The sequence below is a fragment of the Molothrus ater genome (assembly GCF_012460135.2).
Source record: "Molothrus ater isolate BHLD 08-10-18 breed brown headed cowbird chromosome Z unlocalized genomic scaffold, BPBGC_Mater_1.1 matZ_random_MA35, whole genome shotgun sequence".
Taxonomy (NCBI): Eukaryota; Metazoa; Chordata; class Aves; order Passeriformes; family Icteridae; genus Molothrus; species Molothrus ater.
The window spans coordinates 3,938,756-3,957,357 of record NW_023416471.2 but is presented as its reverse complement, the minus strand read 5'-3'; the positions used below and the strand labels follow the sequence as shown (position 1 = coordinate 3,957,357).

Sequence of the window (18,602 nt, the reverse complement as noted above, 5' to 3'; positions counted from 1 at the left end):
TGAGGCATAAAGGTAAGATCTTGCAGTCAATTCACTGTAAGGGCAAAGAAAGCATCTACAGCACAGCCACAATGCTCCCACAGCTAAGCAGGGAAGAGGAGAAATGTGAATGTTTGTCTTTACTCATTACAGGCTTTCAGCAATCAGACCCTTGCTTCCCTGCAGGAACACTGGTATTACTTCATTATCTACAAGTCCTCTTGTGTAAATGATGCTCTGTGTTTTTCTCCTCCAATCAGTTTTTGTTGCTGTTGTTGTAACTCCTGTGATATTCAGGCAATTTTTCATTAATTTCTGAGAGAGATGCTGCAATGGGGACAGCATCTCTGGAGAGGACATTCTCTCCTGGGTCAAGTACCACTGTACTGGGGCCCATTCTCTTTCTGAGAACAGACAACCTTTCCTACCTCTGATTGCACAGATTCTTTAAATCAGTTCATGCATTTTCCTGACTGAGAAGCACTCAGCTCCTGAGGATACATCACAGTCTGTTTCTTGCACAATTTGCTATCTCCAAGCCTAAGCAGCAGAGTCTTGTTCCAGAAATACATTTCTAGGTACCACCTTCACACTAAGAAAACTGCACTCTGTGTCCCTTTCTCAGCTGGCTGTGTGGTTTTGCAGTCTCTTTTAACAGTGTTTCTTGGACCTCTCACCATTCCCAGAGTAAGCGTCTTGTACCCCAGGAAGAGTCTTCGTTCGAACAAATTGTGTTACCAAATGGTTATGAAATAGGCAGAAGAAGCTATTGTAAGAAGAAGAAAGATCTATAGCCGCAGCAGGAGACATGATACAGTGGTGATACACAAAATTGAAACCTCTGTGGATAAAAGGCAAGAACTTATAAAACAGCCAAGTGTGTTGTGGCACCCACCAATTTTAGAATAATTTTTTATCATTTATTATCATTTATTATTTTTATCATTTTATCATTTTTTATCATTTATTTCATTTACTTGAAATACTTTCAACTCGTTTAGCAGTCTAATTCTTCTACGCCTCAGTGCAAATCTCTTGAATATCATTAGCATTTTTCAACATTCTGCATCTAATTTATTGAGCTTCTTTGCTATGGGATATTAAACAAAATAATCATGCATTAGGCATAATTAGAACGTGACTAAATTAATTTCTGTATGCTGATTATAATGGATAACTGCAAAAGTAATTCACACACCTTGGTGCTGCAGAACCGATATGATGCTTAAGTCAGCTCATAGTATAAAAGGTACACGGTGCATAGACTGCCATGAACAAGCACCATAATTTGCAAAATATTAACTGAAAGCATGCCTGTTGACTTTTAGAGTAGCAATTTACAGTGTTTCATAATAGACTATGATAATGTAATCACAGACTGCTGTAATTGCACTAAATTTGATCATTAAATTCATGGCTCTTCCATTGTGCACACAACCAGCCATTTCATCCTAGAAGGCGAGCACCTTGGGCAAGCAGGAATTGCCCTTGCGACTCTCCTAATCTTTCCCTTTGTGTGCTAGAGATGGATTCCAAAGGCACATGCAGCATGTGCTCCATGATTCTTCGGGAGAATGGGGAAGTTTGAAGAAACAACAGGTCCCCCCATCCTGCACTTCACCTCTGTTAAAAATGGGCACAACAGCCTCAACCCAGTTGTCAGGGACCTCCTCGATGCCAGTGCTGTCACACTGGACAGCACGTGTGCACGAGTCCTGTGCAGTCCCTTGATTATGAGGTGACTTCAGAGCTCTGCACTCTAAAGTTTCAAACTCAATTGCTGGCAATTCCTGCAGAGAGGATGCTGGTACACACTGAAAACGGAAGCAGGCTTTGCCTGTGGAGACTGAAGGAAAAAAATAAGTATCAAGTATTTCTGCCCTTTCCATATGTACCAGCGGGTTGTCATCCTCACCCACCAACACAAAGGGAGCTGCAGGGATTTCTGTACAGATGGTGCTGTTTACTCTAGCACCATGAATAAACCATCTCAATTAAGCACTGATGTAAGCACTGCTGAAATAGCTTACATTTGTCTTGATTCTGTCGAAATGTAATTCTTCAAAGAGAACTGGGCAGTCATCCCTCAACCTTTCATCAACCCAAACCAATGGGCAAACACAAAGGTTAATCACAAATGAGAAGAACAACCAGCTGCACAACCCTGTGTGAACAAACCCGATGTTCAACAAAATATGCAAGCTGACACACTCTGAAAACATATTTTTTACCTGGGCTTTAACCTTTCCTCCACAGGACAGGAAGAGACATGTTGCATTACAACAGGCTGGTGACTTTTCAGTTCCAGCTGTGCCAAACAGATGGAACAGTTCCAGAGCAGCAGGAACATCACTGGTTTTAATAAATGAATGTCATGGCCATGTTCTTCAGTGAGCTATACTTACAAAATCCTTTTGAGGCATATGAATCTGAACAACGCTCAAAAAGTGTTTGGAGTGCTAATGGATGAGTTGCGAAATTCATGTCTCATTCTGCGACCAATACTGGGCAACTTTAGAAACAGTAAGTGATAGATCTTCAGCTGTGTAGCTGTAAGGCAAATATCAGCTTGGCTACAGGCTAACAAAAAAGGGTGAAGGAACCCTCTGGGCTTAAGTTCAGTAGGCGAGTTTTCTTTTTATTTCCAGTCTCTACAAAAATATCAACTGAGTGAGGATCCTGCAAGTATTTTATTCTACCTTATTCTGACTTATTCTATGGGTGATTTCAGGTAACTGCAAAACACCAATGTGATCTGATCCTTCAGAGTGAGGACCCTTAAAACACTCATAATCTAGTAGTCATAGAGCCAGCACATTTTTAACACACTGGATAGTCAGGGAAGCAGTATGCAATTCCACTTAGCCACATAAGCTGTTTCACAAACTAGCAGTGCACACATCAGTGGAGGAAAGTAATTTTTTCAGAGACTGCTACTAAACAGCAAAGCTTTGTGATGTGCAACAACCATCAGAGAGCTCATTTAATCCTTCTGGGGAACACAGAATCATACAGTAGAAGACATAACAGCCAGGGTAGAAAAATCTTGGTTATTTTATCTTTCATTTTGCTTTCCTCAATTCACCACTGCTTCACAAAAAGAAAAGCACAGGGGTTAAGGACATGTAACGACAGCATTTTGGTCTCCTCTAATGTATATTGTAAACACATCAAAAAGTAAAGGATGCCAGTCCTTGCACTGGCATCGAATAAGACACTGATTGGATTCCTCATCTCTAAAAAGGTAAATTACTTTTATTAAGAGATAATTTTTCATAAAACAAATAGCTCTTAAGATACAGATGGTGATGTGCTGGGAAGATTAACATATGATACTCAGGAAACATCAGACAACAGGCTGAAGCCAACAGACAACACAGTAAACTACTTACATAATAGTGATCCTTGAACAATGCTAAACTCCTTCACAAGAGTTTAAAACAGAGCACATTAACAGAGTTCAAATATGCCAACAAACATCCTGCCTTTTCTAATTCACAGAATGCAAATAAGTATCTTCCAGTGTCCTTACTCTAGGACTTTGCAGTTATGACAACTTGCACAGATAGATCTTTCTTATATTTTTCTTGAAGAAGTAAGAGTTAAATTTGAAACGTACAAAATGTTGGAGTGCTTCAAGTCAGAGGTATAGGTTGGCTACTGAACCATGTAGCCAAATGTAAACATTGGTATCCTTCTACTGTCTCCTCATGTTTGCATGCCTCATAATACCTCTATTTTTACTTGAATGAAAAAGGAAAACAAAGACTACTAAAATTGAAGGCTTCTTATAGTTCAGAGAAGAGCAACATTCACTGTGCAGCATCTGAATCCACCCAGTAGCAAATTCAGGCAGCAAGGTCCAGCTACCAGTCTCAAAACAACCAGGAATACCAAATGTGTCTGGAAAAAATAACAGTCAAAAGGAAATAGTGGAAGTACAGAGAACCTAACTTGACAGGACTGCTATGTGCAGGAGTTGCTAAGAGCAGCAGCTGCACTCAGGAACCAAGAGCTGAAAAAATCATGGTGAAAAGGAAAGCACAGGAAGAGAGGTGGGGACAGGCTTGAGAGGAAGCTGGAAGGAGTGCTGTGTCACAGACATAACAGAGAATTTTAACAGCAAGCTGCTACTCAGAGTAGCTTAAGATGGCCTTGGCATTGTGTAAGAATGGTAAAATCCACAGTAGCTGCCCTGCTTGGAAGAGAACCTAGAGTTAACATGAATATCCCTTCATCTATCTAGCATTTCTCCACATCCCATTGCATATGCATATACAAAAGCACCATGCTAGTGTGAGTTCTTATGGGCAACAAAGCCCAAATTATCAAATCCAGTTTCCATGCATATTACCACTTGTAATCAACAATTTTTCACTAATATCACAAAATACTGTCCTTTATGCCTCAGGCGAAGGAATAATACAGGAAATAGCAGGTGAAGTATCTACTTTCATCCACTAACAGGAGGAAATTACTTTTTATTTCTGAAGAAGTTTTTTTATTGACAGCAAGTTATCATTTTGATGTGGGGTAAAAAGGACAAAATAAAAGACCAAGAACATGAAGCAATCAGAACTACTGGTGGAAGACTCTACAGCTCTAATAATAGTAAAACATCCCTGAAATAGCAGTGATGAGTAGACATGTTGAGAAAAAGACAAGAATAAAGAAGATAACACTCACATCTACATACTATATTCTGAAGGAAGTTATTGAAGTGTTCCAGGTGGACTTCAAACAAGTATGTGTAGAAGAAACTGCATTAAACACATTTAATGAGGTCATACAGGACTGCAAACATCATGTCAACTGTGTTATACATACATAGCTCACAAAAATTATCCTGATGTTTCTGTTTTAATAATATAGCCTGTTTGGCAGAGTTTTTTCTTATGACTACATCAAGCAGACCATGAAAACAGAAGAGCAAAAAAAACCCCACTACTCTACAATCCTAACAGGTTTTGTAGACAAATCTTGTACATACAGATTTAAACATCTGTGCCCAGAAATGGCTCTTGGATGTCAGTGAAAAAGCAGACATGCACTCAGCAAAATAAAGTATGTCCTTCATGAGCAGAAGCCCTTTCACCACTGCTCTGAGGCAGTCTGGGAAGCATGAAGACTAGAGCACAGCTGATATTTCTCACATTCAAGGAGAATCATACAATGTTAGAAGATAGCAGGTCTGGAGTATATAAACAGAAATACATTATTGCCGTTAATTAAATTGTAGGCCCCATTACTACAGGATGTTGTGAAGGATAAATGAGTTCTAAGAGATTAGATGAACTCACAGAGAACAAAAGGTCTGTCACAGAACATTAAACACAACTGTGAGGCTAAAGCTGGGTCACAGAGATCTAATTGCTGTCTGCTGAAAGGTGCTGTGATATGCTTGAGAAACAATCACTTTATACACAACCAGCCTGCTATACTACAAATCTTCCTTCCTCCAGCTGAAGACAGAACAGTGGGCTTGACAGATCTTTCCTCTGATCCAACACGAAAGTTCTTCATCCATGTTTCTTTCTTCCACAGAGGCAGGTCTGCAAATACTGTCCTATCAACCTTTGAACATTGTGTCTTTATTCAGAGAATTATTGTCTAAGATCTTCCAAAGGAGTTACACTAACACCTGCAAGCTGAGATGTTCATTACACTGACATTTAAGGTACTTTGGACAACTTCAGATCAATCCAATAAATTGGGAGCCAAGAACCATACCACCAGAAACTAATAATTCTGTGCTACAAAGGATTTTCTTAAATCTCAGTAGCAAACCTTGTAGAAACCTCATGTGTACATGATAGCTTTAGACTCAAGGACAGTAGGTTCAAATTGGACATGATCAGGAAATTTTTCCCTGTGACAATGGTGAGACACCATGACCAAGAGAAGCTGCGGATGCCCCATCCCTGGAAGTGTGCAGTCAGGCTGGAAGGGGCCCTGAGCAACCTGATCTAGTGAAAGGTGCTTGTGCCCATGGCAGGGGGCTGGAAGTGGGTGATCTTTAAGGTCCCTTTCAAGCCAAGCCCTTCTATTGTTTTATGATTCCATGTTTGCAGATAATTTGTTCCAGTACACATAACTAAAAGGGGTTTAATGTGATGGCATAAAAAAAACACCAAACAGCTATACAGTAGACAACTGACCCACACTATTGCTTCAGTCTTCTATCAAATGCAATGAACCACCTTTCAAGTTTACTCATTGAAATTGCATATATTTGTATTAGTTACTCTGTTGGTCTGTGTACATAGATTGAGCATGTGAAGTACAGCAAAGGCCTTGTTCAGAAGATTCTTCTGCTGGGAGGAAGTACTCTCAAGCAGCCAAGTTGAAGTTAATTTCACTCATGAGGTCCCAAACAATGCCCAAATGTTATGGTCTGAAACCTAAATATCAATTTGTAAAAAAACCCATCTGATTTAATTAAAAATTTCTCAAAACAGTTTTTTTTCTAGTAATCTTTTCTCCTTTTCCTTAAGAAAAGAAATTATTTTCATATGAAACTGGACATCCCAAAAATCTGGTTTTGTTTGTTTAGTTTGGTGCTTGGGTTTTTAGGGATTTTTTGAAGTTCTATCATTGCTAGTACAGCTGGAAATCTTTGCCTTTAGAAATAAACGTCTGCAAAAGTGACAACTGATTTTTACAACCATTCTAAGAAAAGTGCTCTAATTGCAGAGGAACATAATTTTTAGATTAATTTGCTTTAAATTATTGTTTATAAAGTGTTAACAATTCAGACTTTTTATTTTATTTTTGCATCAACAATGACTTTATTAAGAAAAATATAGTTTTTGGCCTCCTGCACAGAAGTTACATTCCCACTTCTTTTTTTTCCCGCAAATCATTTCTTCATGGTGAACTACGTTTTATGTAGCCATAGAATCAGAGAATCATTGAATAGCTTGGGTTGGAAGGAACTTTAAAGATCATCTACTTTCAAACCCCTGCCATGAGCAGGGGCACCTTCCACAAGGCCAGGCTGCTCAGGGCCTTGAATCCAAATGTCTGTCCACTGGCAGCACAGACCAACATAACAAATATTTTAGCTGCACATAGTAATTTTTTCTCCAACTGAAGTGAACAAAAATAGGCAGTTGTGCATTTTCTAAAATACTCTGCCACATGTAGATGTATAAAATACAGCACCGGAAAAAGCACTGTAACAGGATGGTGGTATCACCATCCCTGGAAGTATTCAAAAATGAGCAGTCTGGCACTTAGTGATATGGCTTAGTGAACAGGGTGGTATCCAGCAGAACATTGGACCTGATGGTCTTGGAGGTCTTTTCCAACCTTAATGATTCTACAATTCCAAGACCCAGCATGATTTTTGGAATCCAGTATTTTTTTGGTATAAATTGTACTATTCCTCTGAGGGAAGTCTTATGCAGATTAAACCCTGAAGTATTTTACAGCAAAGCACTTTTCATGTATGTTAAAACACACAGACTCTGATTGAAGAGAGCCCGTAAGTGAACCCAAGTTTCCTCAAGTTGCATTGACAATTTGGATATTTCTTCCAAGAGTTTTGGCTCCGATGAGAGAATCTTAAGATGTAACTGAAAATGAAAACAAGCAGTTAGTGAAACAAATACAGATTAAAAAATTAAAAGACTGTTTTCCCCATCCAATTCCAATACTTCGCTTTCAGGAAATGTCCCAAATAGGGAAAGGACTCTTTTCTTTCAATAATTCCTCTATTCAAAATACTGCTCCCCTTTTGATAGTCTTTACAAGCCATTTTTCATGTTCTAGATGGGATAAGGCAGCAAAGTGTCTTAAATATGCTATATTTTTACTAAGTCCTCTTCTGGCAAGGCTGCTGAATCTATTCTCATCACACGCTTCCCTAGAGGGCAACTTTCTCCACTTTCTGACCTGCATCACAAAATTTCTCTTTAATCTAGAAAGGCTAGACAGATGTACTAAGGTCAATCAGGATTATTATTTTAATTATCCATGTTGCACACATCAAGAAGAATGATGCCAGCACACACTATAGTGATAGAGATGGATGAGGTCTCCTTATCTGACAAACAGCAACCTTGTTAAAAATAAGAGAAACCTTCTGAACTTGCAGTAATAATCACCACTTAATGGATGGAATATTTATTTTCCAGGCTACAATTTAAATATCTAGGAGCCTTGATAGAGCTTTAATCTGAAAGATAGTTGGTTCAGTCTGGATAATAGACAAAACTCTTTACTGTGAATGTGGTGAGGCACTGGAACCCATTACCCAGAGAAGTTGTGGATGCCCTGGTATTACATGTGTCTGAATGTCTATAACAATGTTTTCCAAGTAAGCTGTTATTAAATGCTTTCACATGATTTCATAAATCAGAGTATCTAAAACACTTGTGCATCAGAAGGGTTTCAATCCTCTGCAGAACCACTTTGTCTCTAAGAGTAACTGTTACTGTGCTTCAGTAGAGTAACTTTAACTTACACACGCCCTGGGACAATTTCATTAGCTCTGTGATACTCAACAGATAACACAAGAAAGGCAGCCCACCGACATGGAAAGTAGGTCAGGCTTACAAAGTCTAGTGATAAATCCGACAAAATGTCTGATTTATTTCCCAACCATTGTGTATTAAATTCTTTGCTTATTTAAGACATAACATACCTTAGCTTAACAATCAACAACCACTAAGAAGTTAGGAATGTTACAAAAAAAAACCCAACAAAACAAAACAATTCTAAGTAAGGAATACAAGACAAAACCTGTCTGGCAGGGGCCTCTTCACAACATCTTTTGTTTTCCAAGTTTTTCTGGATTGTCACCAAATGAGTTGCCACATCATCCAATACATTCAGTTAGACATTTTAAAACCATTCTCAACCAAAATCAGGTAATTCAAACAGACAATTTATATCTTTTTAGTATAACCATTATTTTTAATAGGACTAACATAAATTTAGTAACAAATATTTTACCTTTAAAAACAGTGCCAGGTATGCCTGAGCGAGTTCAAAGTTGTGCTTCTTGTTCAGCATCATCCCAATCATTCTCAGGAAGCTCAGCATTACCTCCATTGAGCCCCCACCTTCAGGGGCCAAACCCCGCAGCTCCACCTCAATATTAGATGGTCCCAAGCTTTTCAGTAAGTCAAGGGGAGCTTTATCTGTGATAGAACATTGGAGGACACATTATTAGTAATGTCTGCAAAACAGAATCTCACAGATCCTTCACAAGACAGGCTTATTCTAAAATTCTTAAGCAGTGACTATGCATTTCAAGTTTTTACTGTTTCCTTACTTTTTTGTTTTCAACAAAATGTCTCCCTGTCTTTAATTTACTGTCCCAACATATACTAAAAGTACAGATGCACTTCATTTGTAAATAAAAAATACAAGTAACATCTTTGTTTCAATTTTTCCCCTCTTCTGTCTTCTAAGTTAAACAAAATTTCTAATTAACCACATAACATTGTCATTTAACATCTCTTGGCAGAAAGAATGTACATACTTGATATTTTGAGCTGTTAACTGTGAATATACTCTGAAAAATGGAGAACACTACTTTCACTAGGCAATATTTACTCTACCTGACAATAAGCAAAACTAGAGACCTTCGGCTGCATCTAACAAAATTATTACTTTTGTTAAGTGAATGCCTGGATGGTATTACAGGAAAATCTTTTTCACAGCAGAAATACATGCAATTTACAAACTTTCTTCCTCTTCATAATTGCTCCTTCTCAGGACTTCTACCGTCCTGCCTGATGACCTATGAGGATTCCATTTATTTGCTTTAAAAAGGAAGCAGCAAAAATATGTTTGCTTGCAAAAATGCAACTGATAGTTATAGCATTTTTAAAATGTATGTGGTTAATATTTCTTTTGCTAAGAAGTTGCTAAGAAGACCAACTTCATGATAACTACTGGTATTAGGCATTGGTTAATATTCCTCAGGTGGTATAAATCAATATTTGATTCCTAAAAAAATCATTAGCTAGTTTTGAATATAACTGATTTTAACAGGTTAAACAGATGCATTAAATAGCTTTTTTTATGACATTAAACAAACAAAGCATGGAACATGTTGTGAGGTTGATACACGTACAACATGGAAAAGGCTGCAGCTCAATCTTCACACCTGACCCGAGGTGTGAAGCCCTGTTTCCACCCCTACAGTAAACCAGGATGGTTTCAAGCAGGATTTTTTTTTATTTGCATGGTCCACAGTCACGTTTAGAAGAGATGGCTGTAATCCAGCCAGCAAAGAGCCATGCTCCCCATCAGCAGCCAGGATCACCAGGCTCCCTGGGTCATGGCTGTGGCACAGACCCTGGGCCTTACAGCAGGGGTGGCCTGAGGCAGGTCCACATGTCCAAGCATATCAAAGTGCACTTGCTCGCTGGTAGAGCCAGCTCCACAAGGTTTTTAAACATTCACCTCTTCTGAGTGGCTCTGAGGCACTTCAATAGAACACTGTCAATCGAAATACTACAAGTGAGGCAGAACACACCTTGTTTGTGACAGATAATGAAGTTCTGCACACAAAATGTTTTAAGTTGCTTGAGTAAGCTGGTCATCTCAAGAGAGTTTAAGCAGGGGTAGAAGAATTCCCCACAGAACTGCTTATGGACAAACTACTGTCCATTTACATTTCCAAGTCGGCTATATTATTTTAAAAAATCTGAGTTTCAATGATTCTGTAGCATCACAAGATAAACATAAAAAACAGCTGGTGCATTCCACTGGTAGTTTAAGTGATTAAATTTCAAAATAAACTGAATGTTCAAAGAAATCCAACACCTTATTTTTGTATAATTTATTTCTTCTAAAGCTTTAAATTATAGGGCAATGAATTAACACTATAAGTTCACTGCCTGGTGAAGTAACCCTTGAAAGGAGAACTTGTTAGGCACACTATGCTTTTCATTTTTCAGTGAATCACCAGACTATTCCTTTCAAATAGGTCTATTTCAAATCAATTCCTTCCTTCTTTCCTTCCTTTTCCCAGAAATAATGCATAGACCTTTTCTGGGTGATATCATCAGTTTTCAAAAAAGGTTAATGAAAAAGGAACCCAGTCTTCTTTCTCCATAAGGGTTTTAGCCAGAATTGGGTTCCATGCTGCAGACAGGCTGCAGTACCAATGGATTTTTGTTCTAGTGTGGCTATCTGTGTATTAGGTATTATACTGTAGTATGAGTATTTTTTTTCTCACATCTGTTACAATTCTGACATTAGAAATCACATACGTATCAAAATGAAAGCAGCATCAACATTTTTAATGAAATATTTCATTAACTTACATTGATTGGTGCTCAGGGCTTCTTCAAGATGAATGCAGAAATCAGATTTCTGTGCCAGTATCCCAAGGTTTACCACCTTTGACTAGACCACAAAAGCATAGCAGTGTGTCCATGAATATACAAACACATTTTTACAATTCAATCACATTATTTTTCTACTGAGGGAGTAAGACTTTGAGAAATAAAGCAATAATACAGTGAGTTAAAACGGGTTCTTTAAAGTCTAGTGATTTAACCCAACATTAAAAAGCACTTGCGATTTCTTTTAAAATACACTATATAAATACAATTAAATTGATTCTTGTTTTTACCTGTGTATCATTTTCCTCCTCTGGTGCAATATATCGGGGTATAAGACCAGGAAGTGTTGGGATGAAGAAAGGTGCTGACTTTGGAACTTTTGGTGGCTCTCTTGGTTTATTTTTTTTCTGTTAATTAGATATTTGAATTAAAATCATTACCATCATAGTAAGAGCATGTGGGAATATTTTGTTTGTAAAGAGTTTCCTTTTTAAAATACTGTGAAAACTATGAAGACTAACTGAAAAGTAAATATACAAGGAAAATCCTTTACCACTAATTATGAAGCTACTAATTAGCAAAAAAACAACCCCTGTCCCAAATCCCAGGAACTGAAAAGCACCACATAGACTTCTAATGCAAAATCTTGAATAACACTTGAAAAGCAGGATCAAGTTTCATGCATTTCATAGAAATAGGGCAAATGTATGGATGTATGCTGTTTTTTGCAGTTTCAGTACCTTGATAATATCAAGGTTGAGGAGATTTTTCCACCTAGATTCCGGTAACAAGGAAAGGGTCACCAGCTGCTCTCCCAGTTGCTCAGGTGAGACATATTCTATCATTTCATCACATGGTTCTTCATCTCCTGACACATCCGCATCTTGCAGAAACAGATATCCCTTATGAACATTCATACTCCACGTTCATTTTGTAAAAAATCAAGCCCAACACTTTTACTTTTTTTGCAATTTTTGAATAAAAAATGCATAATAGTTATAGACATAGGTGCTAACATAACATTGAGCTAAAAAGCTACAGAAACAATCTGTATTAGCCTTATGAAATATTAAATAATTTTAAAATATTACAGCTAAGATGTAGAATTTAATAAACAAATTTTTAATGACTGATAAGATATGTCCACTTTGATTGAAGTTATATAAAAGCAGTTTACAGATTTATTAAAGAAAACAAAATTTTGACAGTAATCTGAATAAATATATACACAGTATATATTTAGCTCTTTATTCAGCTCTTTCTGAATAAATATATACACAGTAATTTTAATTCTACATAATAAAGCTGTGAAATCCTTGCATTTAGATCCTTGCACCAAATTCACTACCTCATCACAACCTCTTCATAGGTATGACTGGAGTGGCACATAAAAATGAAGAAAATCTCAACATTAAAGCACAATGTCCCACAAGGTAAGTTATAATATCGGTCACTCAATTTCTCTTTTCTCTGTGTGTTCTTGACCAAACAGGTCTGCATTCCTTTCTTTTTGTAAAATATTACTTGGCTAAAACAATTAATCTAATAGACAAGCCTGAAACAACAAAGGAATGTAACCCATTAAGAGCCCTTAGCATCCAAGCAGGAACTTTACACTTGCTGAAGACACAAAGTGGATTAAAGCTTTCAACTGGAATCAGGACAAAAATATTCAAAGTTCTGGGATGAATTCCTGTCTCCCCAATTTAAGTATGTAGAGCAAGTATGTGCTTGCTATAGCAGCCATCACCACGAGGCATGCTCTAGTGGCCAACAACTAGGTGTGCTTCCCCTCCAGATGGAGATGCAAATGCAGGCACTCCAAATGTGGGGAGACAAGATCTCCATCTAGAGGACTTCTGACGCACAATCACTTCTATTAATTTAGCAAAAAATTCCACTTAGGCCTTTCTTTGACTGGGCACAGGCACATGCCAGGTCAGCTGAACCCCATCCTCTTGCCAACAAGATATCCACAATGAATCTGTGGCATACAAGAAGGGGGAGCAAACTGCAAGGGAAAAACAGAACATTCTTTCGTCTGAGGGTTACCTTGCATGGGGCAGGTGCTGGGGAGGGTCACCAAAGATGGTTCATAATCTGCAGGAAGGGGCCGTAATGACACAAGTGAATACAGAGAACGGTTTGACCTGAAAAAATAAGTCAGGCATTTTAAAAGCCATCTCCAGATGAATGGGAACAAGTACTTCAGACATAATTTATAATGCAGTCTAATACTGCTGCAGCATGGCAATTCACCAGGCTCTATTCAAGATTAGCTCTCCTCATCTACCAGATAAGCAGGAAATTAAGTATGGCAATAGACTCACCTGAACATCTGAAATATAAATGTTATGTTCAAGTATTATTGCCAAGAACATAATAATAGGCTGCAGGACTTCAATGTTCTTATTGAAGTGAGGGGGCCAGAGCTAAACACAGAATTTGAAGTGTGACCTCACCAGTGACCAGGAGAGGGGCAATAATTGCCCTGGTCCTGATGGCCAAAAAGAATATTTAGCAGTGGCAGTGTTCCACCACCCTCACAATCAAGCATTTCTTTACAATGTGTAATCTAAATCTACCTTCCTCAGTTTGAAGCCATTCCCCCTTTTCCTGTCACTCTAGACCTTTGTCAAAAGCCCCTCCCCAGCTCTCCTGGAGCCCCCTTAGGCACTGGAAGGGGCTCTGAGGTCTCCCAGAGCCTTCTCCAGGCTGAACACATTATGCAAATGTAAATTATTCATCCTGCTTTCACAGGATTTTAGGGTAATACTCTTAGCAAATTTTCTTCAGGTTTGAAACATGCACACAAATAATTCTGGCAAATTGCTTCTTTTGTCAATATAAACTAGGGCTAGGTAAAAACATCTGCTGTTATTCACAAGGAAGCACTTAACAACAGGAAAGCCTAACAACTGAACACTCCTCACACAAAACTACAGCCAACATATATAACCTGAAATAATCTGTCAGCTAAATGGAAAAAAAGACCCAAGCCATTTTAACAGTGTGTCACTTCAGTACTGGACCTGAACAGTCATTTGCTTTAAGGCTGTATCTGGAGGAAACTGAACAAAACCACATTTTACTTCTGTGCTCATTTATCACTAATAAAGAAAAATAATCACAACTTTCATATACTGCCCGGAAGTCTCAGACAGCAGGACAAGAAGAGCACTTCAGAAAGAAGCACTGTTTGAACAAAGACATTTCAAAGCAGTGGAGGAAATGGAGTCTAGGAAAACTTTACAAATGGCATAACAGGAACCCTTAAGAGTAAGAAACATTTAGAAAAAAGAGATAGTTTAAACTATCTGAATAAGTAATTTAACTGTGGAAATTTCATGACTTAGGAATCAGAGCAATACAGAACATCTGTCCTAATCAGAACCATAGAACACAAAACACTGGAGATGATACTTCACAGGGTAATTCTCTATTTGCAATAAAGGTGATTAAAAGAACTCTGTCCCATCCTAAATTCTAAATAGAAACAGATTACATACTCACCACAAATAAATTCCAAGATCATCCACATGTGCTGAAGCCAGAAAATCTCCTGTAGGGGACATAGTAAGGCTCACAGCTGCAGAGTCTACCAAAAAACAATCTATGAGACTATGGAGAAAAAAAAAAACAACAGAGAAATTATCAGCAAGATAAACTTGTTTATCTGCACACAAATCCAAATATATTATATAAACAAAGCAAGTGAACAGCACTGTGCAACAAAGTCTCTACAAAATGCTCTAAAGTCAGATAAAGCTGGCGCCTCCTTAGACATCTACACATGGAGAATATGTGATGAAACAGTCAACTCCTTATGCCTAACACAAAACTTTTGCTGGCCATAAATTCTGAATTTCCATTTAGCCACAGTTGCTCAGACTGACAATTCCTGCTCTCAGCACCACTCCATGTACACCTGGTTAATACTAGCACATGTTTCTAAAATAAAATATGAACTGCACAATGTGAAGTTTGATTATCTGCATCAGTTTTGGCATTACTATATCTTCAGCCTGATAAACCATTTTTTAATCATTTATTTCATGATTGCGGAAAATTGAAAAAATACCATGTGAAAACAAAAGTTAAAATACAACTATAATAACATTATAGTAACATGTTATTGTGCAACTATTTTAACAATGAGACATTTAAGTTCTGGATGATGCACTCTCTAGCAGACTTCCACTCAAGCCCAGGTTGACAGCACTGCTTGTCTCTTGCTGAAATAGAAATTTCAGTTACTTTAAATTTTAAGTTAAAGTTTAAATTAAGATTTAATTTGACAACCAGTTCACCAAGAGAAACAAAAAGAATAAACGAAGAGTGTGAATACTTTGTTCTTGTTTACAGCTCAACAGCCCTGTTCTTTTCACTAACCATAGAAAAAATATTGATGTAACACAGAACTTTAAAACATAAAATCTTGTGGGCATGTATTTTCTTAGCTACTGAGCACTCCTGTGATGGCTTGAGAGAGCATGTCAAAAGGAAAAGCCTTTTTCCCCTGGAGTTTTCCCCTGGGAGTGTTTTATTCCCTATGCATTTTCTTAGATGCTGCAAATCTCAGGTAAGAGAAAAATCATTCATCACTTTCAATATAAAAATATATAAATACTAAACCCATAAATCCCAAACTTTTATCAGATACATTTTGTACACAGTGCACAATGGCAAGAAAAAATTTATCCTAGATACTTTCTCTTAGTTTCAAATCCATCTTTTTATGACAATCCTTGCCTGTAACTGAGAAATTCTGTTCAATAAATCAACCACAAAGAGCTCCAAAACAAATTTAACAACAAATTAAGTTTTTCTACTTACTGAACTTAAATCATGATTAAAATTACTGGCTTGTGGGAAGGAGGGACCAATCTACTCTAGGAAATTAGATACATTTGTGTTTTTTATACAAAAAGCTAAATGAATACTGCCTTGGGGCTGAAGGCATCTACCTTTATGCTTCCTGCCTAACTGCAAAACTGTGACAATGGAAAGTATAATGTTGAGCTCACATTTAACAGGTCTCCTGAGCTGTTTTTTCTTAACTGCTTCATCCATGAACAGTCAGCTCATACCCCTGACTCCTCAATTTTCTATGCAAGCTGCACAGCAGAAAGAAATATATGCATAGTGCCTGGGCTCCTGCTTGTAATTTTCTGTACACAAAGTCATCATTTTTTCCCAGTTTTAAAAAAGCCCTACATTAAAAACATGCACTAGGAAGACCTGCACTGCATTACATATGGACAGCTAAGCATCACTCCCAAGCAAAAACAGATGTCCAGTTAATAGATGTCAGACCATTATTAAAGTCAGGTGGTAATTTTTGTAATGTTGGATTCCAGAAACATGTTCTCCATATTTTTGTAAAAACAATATCAAAGCTGAGGCTTTAGAATACACAGTTCATGAGATGCTTTCTCTACTTATGAGTCACAGAGGTAAAGCAAGCATCAAGCCATTTATTAAAAGTTGTTCCTCCTTTTCATTACACTCCTCTGCCTATAGTTATGGGAAAACCTTGCCTTTACACACTGGAAGAATAATTTAACCTAATTACAATTAAAACCCGGGTTTGTAATTTACCTGCCTGGATTTCAGCTTGACCTGAATTTTAGAGACAAGAGACAAAATATTTAATTTTTTTTACATGTAAAAGAGAACTACTGTCAGACTGCTTTTAAATCATTATAAATAGATTCTTATTGTAAAGTATTAGGTTATTGAAGAAATGAAAACCAGAAGAAACTGATACTAGTTAATGCTGCAATTTTTTGTAGGCATATTACTTTGCAAGGGAAAGAGTGTTAGAAAGATGAAGACCAGAGTGCTAATTTCCTTCCCATCCATAGAAACAAAGCACATAATATCCATCCTGCCCTATTTAAGACTATTTCATTGGCTCTCATCATACAAGAAGAGGCCAATTGTTTGTTGAGATGCAATGCACTTCTGGTAGTAAAATGAGAACTTTTACAAAATTATTAGTATACAAAATTATTTACCAAACCATGTTAACAAAACTAATCAACCAAACTGAAACCTTTCAGTTCCAGGCACAACCACCAGAGCTGCACACTGCACAGCACTACCTTAAATTAAAAAAAAAAAAAAAATCTATCTGATATGCTGCTGAAAGAATGCACTGGCAGAACGCAGTTATTTCTCAGTCTGTTTTTTTTTTTTTTTCTGGGCTCCTGAACTTCTTGTGTGTACTTGCCTACTTCTCAGCCAAACTTTATTCTGGGAGAAGACTACTCATGGTGGATCACAAGAGAGTATTTTTGGCAGTTGCAAGTACAAACAAATGAAAAATATAACTGATGTAAAGCCATGTTGTGTTGTTAAAATGAATATAAGTGAAAACAGGCTTCTCTTTACAAAACCAACTGGAGTACTGCATCCAGCTCTGGGGCCCCCAGCACAAGACACATGAACTTAGAGCAGCTCCAGGAAAATTACTCAAGGCCTGGAACACATTTCTGATCAGGAGAATGAGAGAGCTGTGGGGTTCTTCACCCTGGAGAACAGAAGGCTCTGGGGTAGACAACCTTGTGGCCTCTCAATAGTAAAGGGAGCTTACAAGGAAGACTCAGAGAGACTTTTTAACAGGGCTTGTGGTGACAGAACAAGGGCCAGCAGCTTTGAACTGAAAGGCTGTGGGTTTAGATGGTATGCAGGGCAGAATTTTCTTATGATGAGGGTGGTTGAGCACTGGAACAGATTGCATGAACAAGCAGTGCATGGCCCAGCCCTGGAGGTGTTCAAGGCTAAGCTGGGGCTCTGAGTAACCCGATCCAGTGAGAAAAGTTCCTTTCCATATCAAGATAGTTGGACTGGATTTTTGCTCCCAACTCCAACCACTCTTTGATCCTGTCAACACTTCAGCATATCACAGTGCAATTCACCTTAAGCAATCTCTTGCCCTTTAGATTACAGTGCTGCTTCCAGACAAAGAACAAATTCACACTCATTCAGAGTACATGGAAACTCCAGGTGTCATCAACAGATCTTCAGGACAGTGTTATTCTGTAGACCCAGAAAAAGACATGCATTGCTAGCACTGAGTACAATTAAAATAGTGGGCAGAATTGTTTTATCATGTGCAACTTCAACTGTCACATCTGGTGACAGATAATCAAGCCAGAAAGCTTTCTGCCATTTATCAGAAAGGGGATTGTTTCTTGTGCTGTATGTTTTAAAATTTACTCACCATCCAGAGGGAAGGTCCCAAGTCTTAATGGAACAGTCCATTGATGAAGTTATCAGCCAACGACCATCAGGACTGAAAGTCTACAATAA

At 37.8% G+C, this 18,602-nt stretch overlaps 1 protein-coding gene across 1 annotated transcript in view; it reads right to left on the bottom strand.

Annotated features, from left to right (window-relative positions):
* Window positions 1-3,214: 3,214 nt before the first annotated feature.
* WDR36 (WD repeat domain 36) overlaps window positions 3,215-18,602 on the bottom strand; it is a 32,539-nt gene continuing 17,151 nt past the window's right edge. Inside the window, exons 16-23 of the mRNA XM_036403888.2 lie at window positions 18,514-18,593; window positions 14,799-14,906; window positions 13,338-13,435; window positions 12,026-12,168; window positions 11,576-11,692; window positions 11,265-11,346; window positions 8,938-9,125; window positions 3,215-7,556 (exon numbers count right to left, since the gene is read on the bottom strand). Of these exons, the coding sequence (XP_036259781.1) occupies window positions 7,407-7,556; window positions 8,938-9,125; window positions 11,265-11,346; window positions 11,576-11,692; window positions 12,026-12,168; window positions 13,338-13,435; window positions 14,799-14,906; window positions 18,514-18,593 (966 nt within the window). The 3' untranslated portion in view covers window positions 3,215-7,406. The remainder of the gene's footprint in view (window positions 7,557-8,937; window positions 9,126-11,264; window positions 11,347-11,575; window positions 11,693-12,025; window positions 12,169-13,337; window positions 13,436-14,798; window positions 14,907-18,513; window positions 18,594-18,602) is intronic.